General features: G+C 37.9%; 2 protein-coding genes across 9 annotated transcripts in view; one reads left to right on the top strand and one right to left on the bottom strand.

Annotated features, from left to right (window-relative positions):
* Positions 1-15: 15 nt before the first annotated feature.
* LOC107222448 (acylphosphatase-1) lies at positions 16-2,812 on the bottom strand. Of its 2 annotated transcripts, none has more exons than XM_015661824.2 (5): positions 2,340-2,812; positions 2,065-2,204; positions 1,954-1,970; positions 507-616; positions 16-285 (listed from the first exon to the last, which is right to left on the bottom strand). In XM_015661824.2, exons 2-5 carry the CDS (start codon positions 2,117-2,119, stop codon positions 171-173), a joined length of 297 nt encoding a protein of 98 aa, XP_015517310.2. In that variant the 5' UTR covers positions 2,120-2,204; positions 2,340-2,812; the 3' UTR covers positions 16-170. The 2 variants fall into 2 exon arrangements, with proteins under 2 accessions (XP_015517310.2, XP_046588802.1); XM_046732846.1 differs by lacking the exon at positions 2,340-2,812 and adding an exon at positions 2,283-2,301.
* A 193-nt stretch (positions 2,813-3,005) lies between these two features.
* Positions 3,006-12,663, top strand: part of LOC107222447 (cell growth regulator with RING finger domain protein 1) — a 55,025-nt gene continuing 45,367 nt past the window's right edge. For 2 of the 7 annotated variants that reach the window (XM_046732838.1, XM_015661823.2), the window contains exon 1: positions 6,677-7,466. In XM_046732838.1, the coding sequence (XP_046588794.1) occupies positions 7,369-7,466 (98 nt within the window). In that variant the 5' untranslated portion in view covers positions 6,677-7,368. The other 5 variants (XM_015661822.2, XM_046732835.1, XM_015661821.2 and 2 more) reach the window with 5 other exon arrangements.

Genomic DNA, 12,663 nt, shown 5'->3' with positions numbered 1-12,663 from the left:
TCAGTTTCGAGACAATCATTGTAAATCTTATAATTTATTTACACACAGTGACAAAAAGCTACATGTGATTTTGCGAATGTCGTTTTAGACTGATTCACGCATTTCAGATGGCGTTAAATAATTTCAGCAACTAGATGTAGGTATAATGCATGCGGTTGGCTGTATGTGACTCATTTCTTAATTTTGAAGTCGCTGAATTTAGTTTCCGTGATTTCTTTCTCGCTGCGGAATTCAGCTTTTTCGATCTGTGACTGTGGACTCCCTGTGTACTGCAGCCACCGTTTCCTGCGAACAGATTTCTCCTTAAAATTTTTTATCGACATCGTGCGCACGCTTTACCGCTTATATTCCTTACACGGGTAAGTATTTTGCACATCATTGAACTGCAGCGAATTCTTTCGATGCATACTATATAATATGTGAAAGAGGAATAGAAATGGCAGGAAAATGTGATTGATTGTACGGTTAAGTAATTGTAATTTTATGCATTGAAGAAAACAACTTACATGTCTTCTACTTTTCCCTTATCTCCTTCCACGTAACCGACGACGGTCCCTCGGTCCGTATTTCTGCACCATCCCTTGAGACCCAATTGCCTACCCTTTTCTTGAGTGTACTAGAAAGTAGTTACAATGTTTGCCTGATGAATCGTCAATTCAACGCTTCTCAAAATATTTCAATCTTATCGTGGTGCCCTGGTCAATTTCGACGTTGACGTATATATCTCCAAATATAGAAATTCACGTATCTCAAACGCGAAAATTGGCTTAACAGTCTTGTTCTATACGCAAATCGGAACAAAAATACTCCAACACATTTTAATTTGGCGCAGAAATAAGGAAATGGTATAAATTATCGAATTTACTATTTCGATTTCGTAGAATGCTTGCCATTTATTTATTTCCGTGTGAAATGAAAATGCATTGAAGTATTTTTCTTCAGAATTGCGTACATACTTAGATATTTGGAGATGTATAAGACAACTTCGAGATCCGCTAGGGTACCCCCTTAATCTCTGTCTGCGTCTTTTTTGCTGATCTGTAGGTACAAAAGTCTCCAACGAAAGTTCAGCTGAGATATACGTGTATCGCATCATACGAAAGAGAAACTGCGTCGATGTCTTTTTTCTTTCTTGTTGTTTCATCTTTAATTTCTAAAATAAAAAGTAAACAAATTGCTCCTCCTCAACGTATTCAGTTCCTTTTAAAGTCTCTACGGTACAACACGATACCGTCAGTTACTTCGCGACAAACACCTTTATTACAGCTAGCTGGTAACTTATGCGTATAATGCAATACCAGACACATTATAACTTCTTAGATTCAATAGAGCCGAAATGATCCGGATGATTCTGACAACGTACTATTATCGTCAATGTCTCTTTCATCATCTATTCACCAGGCTAATCGATAACGGTACAGGACCGAATGACGCAGGAGTGATTCAGTTCTGAATAGTTTCGGCTAACGGGAAAACGTAACAATTTCACGGAGTGCTCGTCGATCGAGCGACGAAAGTGCAAATCGTAAATGGCTAACGGTAAGTCGGCGGTCTTCCTTACCGATATTTTCCCCGTACGCTAGATGCCGCTATAACGCCGCACTTTTTTTGTATCCCGTGATGTCAGTGCCTCGAACAGTTCGAACGTGAACTACGCACGCGTTTGCCAGCTCGTATAACCTGCTCTATCGACGATAGGGAGCCGAGTTGAGTTTTTAAAGTTACGTCTGCCTACCAAATCGGCAATGAACGAGACACCGAACGAGCCGTCGATGAAGGTCAGAAGATTCAACGGGGATAAAAGTTGACAGGTTTTTTTCTAACCGCGGCGTCGAATTGGCCAAAAACTTCTTGAACTTTCTGAACCAGTCGTGTAACGCACGAGTTGTCTCTTCGTACGTACCACAATACGTGTATTAATCAAAACGCACACTGCACACTGCGGTTGCTTACCTTTCGGAAGAAGACACCTGTAAAAGAAAAAACGTTGCAGCTGCGTACGAACGTGAATCACGCGACCGTAAAGCGACGGTTATTTCACGGTTAAAGAACGAATCCTCTTACCCTGAACTCTCCCGAATACTTCAAAGTCTAGACCGACGAGCTGCTTCGCAGTCATCTCGACTTTCGCGTAATGGATATAATGTATCAACAGCACCGCTCCGATACCCAGGATCAGGAGTACAGCCGCCGGTCGTCTCGGGCTGAACATAGGTACAAACGAAAATAACAAAACGGAGTGAGAGGAAGAAAAAATTGAAGTAAAAAAATTCGGCAGTCACTTTCGCACGCGACGCAGGCGATGTGGCGGGAATATATTTGTCTTCTTCCTACTTTACCTCACGGCTCTGCCAACGTCGACGTTCTTCCTTCCATTTCCGCTTTTGTTTACTTTCCGAACTCGTTGGCACTCGTGTCTCGTCGAACGACAAACAGCCTGAAGTTAGACCCGAAACCTTTTGGACAGATGTCGCTCGCCTCGCGGTCCGTTATTCGCTTCGATCTTTCCGACAGTGTTAAGTCCGTGTTTCTGACTCATTGTCAGCAATCAGCTGTTCGCTTCGGGTCTCGACGCGTATCCCCCTCCGTAGGTTCTTATCGATTATAAAACCGCGAGGAAAATTCATACTAGCCCGTGTAAAACGCGGAGGGATTTATTTATCTCGGCAGTGCGGCCTCGCCGAGAGCGGATAAAATGCTGTTCATCGACCGTCCGCGTCGCCGTAAATGCGATCTCCAAATTTCTTCACCGTAAACGGAATTCGAGCAACGTCGACGTAATTGTCAATTCTGTGTTTTCAGTGAAAATTTAATCGACGAACACGTTACTTCGCTTCGCCGTATCGACGACAGAGCGCGTTGACGTTTGCCGTACGACGTTTGTCCGGTCGTCGATGAACGCGGCGTATTTATCGCGATTCGCACGTGCTCTCGAGGGGAAAAAAAAACGTCGTTAATTAACCGCTTATCGTGGCGCGGCAGGAACGAAGTCAATTCGGTAGCTTGTTATCTTATAATTTCACTATTTTCGTAAGGTAATTCATAATTACACGCACCATTCGTCCAACGTCTCGTGTGCGCGAATGAAGACGCATGATGGGGGTGAATTTTTACCCTAATCAGTGCGTTTCATTGACGGTTTAATGTCTGGTGATGCCAGGTAAATAATCGTTTCTTTCTCTTATATGTATATGTAAACATCGGTAAACTCGAAATTAGATCTTATATTGACACACACGCGAATTCCTCGCGAATAAATATATATTTATGCAGATCCCTGTCTATGTACTCGCGGATTGCGTTTGACCTTGAATTAAATTGCTAGTGCAAACCTGATAATTGACTATTTGCGTTTGTCAGACTTAGACACGACGCAATCTGGCTTACTTCCTCACTTGACGCTTTAATTAAGCTATTTTCCGTTACTTTTATTTGAAAATATTTTATTTGTTATTTTTTTTTTTTTCAAATTCTGTTTTTGACGATATTTAAACGAAGCTGAGGATCCTTGTGATAAAAGGATCAGGGTATAAGTTTATTTGTTCGGTTGAGTCGCACCCTGCGTCACAAAAAGTGACCTCATACCTATGCAATAAATTAGCATCTAAAAAGATTCCACTTGTCGTTATAATTATTAGAATGTATCGTTTCAAAAGTTGTAACGATCGTTTTCATCGTGATATTGAAAATTTCAAATTACGAACTGCACCGGTTTCTTGCTAGTCGTTTTTGCTCCAAGTTGAGCAAACGTCTAATTTCGAGGTTTTTTTTAAATAAGAGACACGTCTAGATTCTACACCCTGCGATTGATGTTTTCTATATTTCCTCCGACGAAATAATATGAAAAGTGAAAAAAGAAACAATGACCAGTTTATCGGTAGCTTTCAGCTTCCTTTTACCTACGTCATCCGAATCTGTACCTTCGAAATGCCATTGGTTTTTTTTTTTTTTTTTCTCAACCTTTTCAAGGACCTTACATCTCATCACATATTTTCTCACGCCTATATTGCATGTGGTACGCTTATCTTCTAAACAAAACAATGACGGCACCGCTTCCCTTTATCTCAATATCAAACGGGCTCTAAAATGTTGAGAATTGGAAAATTCTTATTTCTTTGCAGTTGACTGCTACGCGAATCATTGTAAATCGTAAACCAATCGATGCAAATTCTGAACGCATTTACCGCGAGCTGTGGAGACGAAAAATATTTACGTCGTAAATAAATCGGTCATCCAACGCTCTTTTTTCTCTCCTCTCTCTCTCTCGCTCTCTGCAGCGTTTTACACTCTCTGCCTCAAGGCGATATACCCTAATTTAGTCAAGAGCATATCCGGTTTTCTTATCCCTGGAGGATACCGTGGATTATATATAGTATGTACATATCCACAGAGGTTAATAAGACGGACAATAAGAGATGAATGATAAGCGACAACGATTTATTTGAATTACGAAAGCGGAAGGAAAAACAAACAAAACAACTCCAGACTTCCGCATCATGATGCGGATGCAATTATGCGCGTACTTGAAACTGCAGCTAAATTTCCGTATGATATCGGACTTACGGAAAGAAACATAACAAAAAAACAAAGAAAGATCAAGGTTTATAAAGTCTTGGTGAAGATAATATGTGCAGTAGTTACATTTTGCTAAAAAAAAATCCCTGTGGTACAGGAAAAATTTTAGGAAACGAAAACTAAAAAAATTACAACTGCATTTCGGGTATAGAATCTTTGTTATCAACAACGTCAGGGAGATTGTATATTCTTTTACAAATTACTTTTTCATCAAAAAATTTATAAGGCTCGGCTGTTTCTATGTGAATGAAAAATAAGTCGTTACTTTTATTCCGAAATAAATTCCCTCTAACAAATGTTCTCGAGACAGCTTAAAAAAATACTGATTACGAATGTACAATCGTTACAAATATAACATACAGACGAACTAATGAGATTCGATTGAATAACTGCATTATTGCTATTGAAAATCTATGAGTCAACCGCAATTTCCTTTCAGTGAGACTATAATTCTTAAACCATGTACCAGTTATTGGCACGCTTAAACCTAATTATTGAACCTTATATTTTTCAAAATTATAAATTGACGGTACAAATTGTGAACTTCCACATGACTAAAACCAGTTGCTAGAGAGTTGGGCAGTAGAAATTTATTTCTTGGTAATTTGAACGCTAAGCATCAAAGAGACAGAGCCAAAAAACAATTGAGACAAGGTCAATAACTGGGACAATTACCTTACGCGAATTCCTTATGCACACCTACTCGGCATTGCATATATGGCAATTTGTCGGAAATTTTTTTTGCTCACGTGGGTTTCGCTGGCGCCGGATTCGATAAAATAGTCATGATGCGGGTGATTAACGAAGAGAATGATGAAACATACAACAGCAAGCTAATTCGATCGATCGCAACGTCGTCAGGTTCACATGCATCCATAAATTGTACGGAACCGATGATTCATTGGTCCTTTCGCTACGTTAACCCGTTCACTTTAAAATGAAAAGATTGAATCAAAATGCCTTTATTCCAGTAAAGAAATACTATTTTTCTACGATTTTTAGATGTTTCAAACACGTTTCAGATATTCAGTTGTTTTCCTTTTTTTTTTTTTTATTCTGTCAAAATTTGCGCTTCATTCGCCATGCCAGAATAACATAACAAAGTAAATAGTAAAAAAAAAATTTATCCCTATTTCGCAATATACTTGACAATTATTTAATAGACAGTAAATCGTAAAAAACGAAAATCAAGATTTTACACCGTTATACTGTACGAAACAGCGAATGTGTTAACAGTGAATCGGGTCGGTTAGTTCGAGCAGCGGCGTTTCTGCACTCGTAATTTAAAAGGTCCTGACTCATGGTAGAAAAAAAAAAAAAGAAAAAGATGTTAAGAACGAATCGGCGACTGGGGGAAAAGTACGAAAATAAATTTCAAAAAAAAACTGGAGTCTGCCGGAGCTGCGGGAGCCTTTCGAATTACGAGGGAAGGATTTTGCGTGGGCGAGCGGCAAGTAAGTAGTCGGGCATTCGCTCGCTACTCGCATCACTCTCCCGTAAGTGCAGTGAGAAAAGTCCGTGAGAAGTCTCGGCGCGAGCTGCGCGCCGCGAGTTGCGCGTCGGCCGATTTGACACTGCTAAACAAAAAAAGCTGCACGGGGTATTAAGTCGGGGAGCCGCTCTCTCCACGCCAGTTCTCAATCGTACGTACTTCGCGATGGGTGAGAGCCGCGCGACCGTCTTCGGGCTCCTTCGAAATATTTCTTGAGGATTAAGGCGGTGGCGTGTGTACCTACCTACCTACCTACCTACCTACCTACCTAACTACACGCACGAATCACACACGAAAGTACGATTTTATTTTCACACGCATACATCGGTAATTATACGAAATTTAGTGACGTATCATCGCGACATTTTTTTTTTTTTCCTTTTTTTTTTTCTTCCACCAATGCAAATCATTGCACGGTACGGTTCTACGCGTGTGTGTGAATAATTTGTGTGAATTTCGTTCGTTTCGTTGTTTTTTTATTTTGTTTTTAATTTAAAAAAATTTTCTCCTTGTTATCTATTGTTTCTTTTAATTTATAATACAAGTATTACTTGTCATCGACTCGTTGTATTATTTTACACATCGATCAACGACGCGGTAAATGGAAATTTTTATTTTATTTCTGCTATATATTATTATCGTCACCGACGGTTGTAATTATTATATGAGTGAACGAAATATCGATCGACCGATGCAGTAATCGGTTTCGACTGTATATGTATACATATATATATATATATATTATCGATATGTCTTATTCATCGGTAAAACCGATGAAATAAAAATCTTAATATCTACGGTGTTATATTTAAAATCGATAAACTTCCGCATCTACGTGGACTTATCTGCTATATACTGGATTTCTTTCATCGCGATATTTGATAAAAAAAAAAGTTTTTATCATCCCACTTCGTGAAAAATAAACACACGCTTGAACGTACGTGTTAACGTATCTGTAGGGTACTTGTATAAATATATGCTTACTATCCACATTAATATGTAGATCGGTGCTAAAAAACACAGTCTGAGTCACGTGCTTCGATTTGTGCATTGTGACCATACATTGATAATAACATCATCGAGAAAATAAGAAACAAATGTAATAACGTAAAACACGTCAACGAATTATTGATAAATAATAATAATAATAATAGTAACCCTATAATATCTGTGCTGTTTAAAAAGTTCATACAATAAAAATATACACCCCCTGTTATATATTTCAGTGAAGTTCTTGTTACGTGTTTAAAGAAAGTGGTGGAAATTGACGCTAAATATTACCAACAAGAACAAGAAGAATAATGACGGCGATGCTGGTTTCCGTGGCGGAGTTGTCCAATATTTTCTCCGTCCTTGCAGTATTGATATGCTTCTGCGGGGTCATCCTGTTTATCATGAGGTACTGTCCTAACTACATATATATATATACACAGGTATAGATAGATAGATAGATGTAAATATGCTTCGACTGCACGTCATTGCTATCGTTACAAGTATAGTCACATTTTCTTTTCTACGCCACTATCGACATGCGGTCATATAGTAATTAATATAAGAATATTCAATTCCGTTTTGCGAAACAAAAGATTGGGTAAAAAGTGAAAAAAACCTACTTGGAAAATCGATGAGTATTATCTTACATGGGTATGTGTTACATCGAAGCGAAATATCGAGAGACTCGCACGTTTGGTTCGTTTTCGACGTCGATTTTTTACGATTAGTTTGAGCAGGAAATAATTATAATACGTTGTTGATACGTGAGTAAAATATGAATGTAGGAACCGAAATCGCTTACTTTTATGTGTATTGAACGCAATTTTAACGACCCGACATGACTCCCACGACGGTGAATTCCCTCCGGAGCATCAACGAATTTATACATTATATAAATCACGAAGCCGCCCCCAACATGCGGGATGTTGAAGTAAAATGTAGAGAAATACTTACCCGTGTAGGATCTGTTTTCACAATCCGACATTTCCGCTTTCCGTACATGTGAAATCTACCTGACACACATCTCCATGTAACGGGACAAAGCTAACGTAGATTTACCAAAAAACCTTCTCTCGTAGTCAGTGTTCCTCGTAACGTTCATTCAACTTTTTCCACTCTCATACTTCAATGTAGATATTCATTTTGTCTTCGTTCAGTCGTTATAACAATATATTATGAATTGTATTATCGCGAGCAGTTGCGAAGCCAGACGGGGCGGATGAATGAATGAACAAATGAGGAAATTCCCGTAAGTCTTCTACCGGTGTCACTGCCCGAATAACGAGTGACACGGTTTTATAACCTAACGGAAAAAAGCTCGTACGATGATTTATTTCTCATTATCGTCAGTCCGACAGTCGGTTCGTGCCGAGGCGCACAAATGAAAGTTTGAAACCTTCCTGCATCCTGCGGGCGTACGATGGCAAAATTGATAACTTTGTAATATACTACAGATCTCAAGTATGAAATACACATATATATATACTGATGGATTTCAAGAACAAATTACGGGATTCAACATAATGGGATACAGATGATATTTAGGAGAATTTTCTTCTTCCCTTTTGCGTGGTTTTTCTAACTCACAGTCAGATACGATAATTTTATAGTTTAAAAGTAAAAACGAGAAACTTGTTTTAACCGTATTTCCGAATTTCTTTGTATGTTTTTTTTTCTTTCTTTTCATAAAAAATCTTCAACAAGAAATCACGGATACATACATATATACATATATACAAGTTTCTCGTTTTTACTTTTAAACTATAAAATTAATGTATCTGAGTTATAAAAACCACGTAAAAGGGAAGAATAAAATTCTCCTAAATATCATCTGTATTCCATTATGTTGAATCCCGTAATTTGTTCTTGAAATCCATCAGTTAACGAAGTATCAATTGCTTATATATGGGGATTTTCACACCAATTAACATAAGTAGACGGTTGATCGCGAAGTTTTTTGATTCCATTAGGGATTTTTTCTTGATTTCCTTTTTCTATTTTCGTACCATTCAAAATCTATTATAGTCCATACCGCACCTCCGATTTGATTACTGATTGTTTTAAATTGTGTTGAAATTTTTCGAAGAGGTTTTCGGGGGTCATACCAACATAGGAAAAATTCATCGACGAAATCAATAAATTTCATGGTATATATATATATATATAGCACAGGCTTATCATAAGCTTCGACGGACAAAAAACGTTTCTCCAGTTATCAATTTTTTGTTTTAATTTTTGACATGGTTATCGTGATCGTGAATTGGGATGTTGTCAAACATAATGGTAATCAGATTCCTCTCATATATTATGTATAATACATGAATAGTTAGACTGACAATGAGAAGGTCGTGTTTTATTTTTATTTACATTCGGAATCGAGAATCTGTGTCAAGCTCTGTACGTAACTTGCCTCTCAACTCCAAGTTTTACACACGCGCATATATGTATATGTATACACACCTATGTACATATTATACCTACAACACTTCTCTACATGTACCAAGCGATGTTTCCACGTCACACGCATACACATATTATACATGCATGCAGGCTCGCGGAAAGATGAAATATTCTCACCTGCGTGCGAAACGATATGCCTAATGTGCCTAATCGTAAGTTTTCTTCTCGTCTCGTCGTGGTCTCGTAGCATTCGCAAAAGTTAGCCTCGTTAAAGTTCGTTTCTGCACAGTAGATTTCACGTTCCATCGTACCTGTACATGTTATGTATTACATACGTATAATACGCATTTACACAGCGAAATTTTAATCGACGATTTCGGGCTTATATATATATTTTTTTACCAACAAACATACAATGTAATCGGCTTACCTGTAAAACTCTCCCCGTATAAGCTAGATAGAGGCACACTGATTTTCTTTCCAGGTCAATGCTAGACCTTGAATCGAATGAATGGAACAGAGACTCTCAATGCTATTGTGCTTATAATATATATATATATATATATATATATACATGGTATTTCGTTATTTTAACGCAGTGAGAGAAATCTACTGGCAATTTGGAACGAGGATCGCGAGGTTCCGAATGAGAATTATTTAACCTGCGTAGGACTTGGAAAAAAAATAAGGTAAACAATGATGAGAATGAATAGAAAAAGAAAAAGTTTAAAAGCTTGTTACATCCGTGAACGTCGTTTATCCCCGAGCGGTAAGAAATAAACTGGTTCAGCTTCGCTCTTACGCCCTGGGACAACCGGAGGTTCGGATGTTTGCGATATCAACTATATATTTGTTTGAAAAATTTTTGGAATAGTTTAAAGGGAGTGTGCAGTTCACAATATCGGTAAGAAAAGTTATGCGGAGTAAGCGAAAGAAGCGCAAATCAAAAATGGTGGGGAATAGAATTAGCAGAGTCAGGCGAAAAGCGAGCGGCGTGAGCCAGAATGGAAACAGGGGGACAGGAATTAGACGATAAGGTTACTTCAAGGATCGTGGGAGAGTGACGAGATGACTTTTGAGAGATGTGAAAAAAATTCAGGGATTCTTCGCAAAGTTTTAACTACATTATCATCCATAAGTTGGCAGACTCAAAAATGTTTCAGTGTTGTTCCACAAAAATTGATATTCGGAAAACGACTGTTTCCTAAATAAGACCCAGTGTTCACACGGTGAGTTGAATAAAGAATTATTGCTGCAATTCTCCCACGGTCTTGCAGAGCCACGTTTATGTTCTTGTTTTCCTTTTTAAATTTTTAACGTAGATGAATGCGAGGTTGGGTAAAAAAAATCAAAAAAAAAATTATTTAAAAAATTCACATTTGCAGTAATGTTTTATACTGCTAAAAGTTCCTAATATCCTGCCTAGGTCGATAGCGTTTATAATTGATAGTTTCATAAATTCGACGTCATTCTTCGTAAAAGAACATGTTCACGATCAAATTGTTCTTTTTTTTTTGCATTTTTATCGCTTCGGCTTTGACTTGTAAAAAATATGCGGATGTATAATTAAATTTACTACTTCATGTTACCATTTGAAGAGTATTGCCGTATGCACGCAGCAATATGTCTCGTTATGCCTGGAAAAAAAAATTGACAACCGGCACCTCGAACGTATCCGGCTGTTTTATTTTTTTTTTTTTTTATTTTATATTTTTTCGAATAAGAATTGGAAAATACTTTTATTAGTTATGAATTTTGGTATACGGTGCACCAGTAAAACAAACGGTATATTTCTGGATATTTTAATTCGACTTTTTTATAACGCGTCAGAACCCGGAAGATACTTTATTTTCGTATCGGACTATAAATACGATATTTTTATGCGACGTTGTTAGATAACATATAGTATTCATGTAACAGGGATGCATCAAGGATGTTATAAATTTTCGTTAACGTTCATTCGTGACCCTTGAACTACTGCAGGTTGATAATATGTACATACATATATATATATATATGTGTGTGTGTGTGTGTGTGTGCGCTGTATTTTCTTGTTACGATTCTTTTCTCTTTATTACCTGTGTTTTAAAATCGACCAACCAATGTCACAAGTCCTATCGGCGTTACCTTCATCAATGATAACGCAATGGTTGGTTTACATCGAATAAGTTGAGAATGAAAGAGACGAGACGATGATAGAAGAAAACACGTCTAATCGCGAGATTGCCTTTCAAATTACAAGAGTCTTGCAATGGCGTATGGACTGTTGCAAAGCATGCGAGACCCTCATTTGCGCCGATTAGGCAAATTGACCAATTTAATTCTTCACAACTGGCTTGATTAATTTTATGAGAGAAATTTTGTCGTCTGGTTATTTGCCGAGCCAAACTCGGTTTCACCGACAACTTGTCTTATTCTCGTCGTCGCCACGTATTTGCAACCCCATTTTTGTTGTCACTTACATCACGCGGTATTACCGAGTGTGCTTTATCTCCGAAGTCCAGCCGGTTTATCGTGGACAATATATGTACACATTATACATATACATATGCGTATGTACGAGTTCTCGTTAATAATAATTGAGCACAATCAGAGCTGCGTTTGTAACAAAAGGAATTGATTGCCTCGTGAATTGATGCAAAGGGAATAATGAAATATTTTTTCTTCATTCATGTATACCGTTATTGAAGATGCAAAAATTCCTCCTTCGTTGCAGACGACGTATGTGTGTATACGTATATATAAGAGAGAGAAAAGGTTCGATTCAATTTTCTCCGATTCAATTCAGGTCAGATTTACCCTTCTGATTCACGAACTTGTTATCCACTTTGTCGTTCAATTGTAGAGATTATTGTACCGTTATGAATACGTCGCCGTGTGGATACCAACGCTAGTAAAGTTTGTAATATCGCTTTACACGAGTCGCGGTGCAGCTAACAGCAGCAGCAGCAGTGACTAACGATAAGTCGGCTTGTACAGGCTTCCGTATCATTTCTGGCTGACGCGAAACTTTCCTGAAGCTACATGACTATTTAATATTCGATTATCCACGCATACTTTATACATCCTCCCGCCTATCCACCTAGCAGGCATCAAACCGTATGAAATTTAGAAAGTTCGGAAAATTCGAGAAACCGATAATCTTTATAAATTATACACTCACGCCGCACGCTTGGAATGATCGAGGATTCACGAACACGTAT

This window comes from Neodiprion lecontei, chromosome 2 (genome assembly GCF_021901455.1).
Source record: "Neodiprion lecontei isolate iyNeoLeco1 chromosome 2, iyNeoLeco1.1, whole genome shotgun sequence".
NCBI lineage: Eukaryota > Metazoa > Arthropoda > Insecta > Hymenoptera > Diprionidae > Neodiprion > Neodiprion lecontei.
Note: the sequence above shows the minus strand (reverse complement) of the source record. Positions and strands in the feature narration are given on the sequence as shown.

Coding starts and splice junctions, on each gene's coding strand:
- LOC107222448 (XM_015661824.2), bottom strand. CDS start 2,119: ATGACTGCGAAGCAGCTCGTCGGTCTAGACTTTGAAGTATTCGGGAGA. Junction 286..506: donor AAGGGAAAAGTAGAAGACAT/GTAAGTTGTTTT, acceptor ATCTGTTCGCAG/GAAACGGTGGCTGCAGTACA.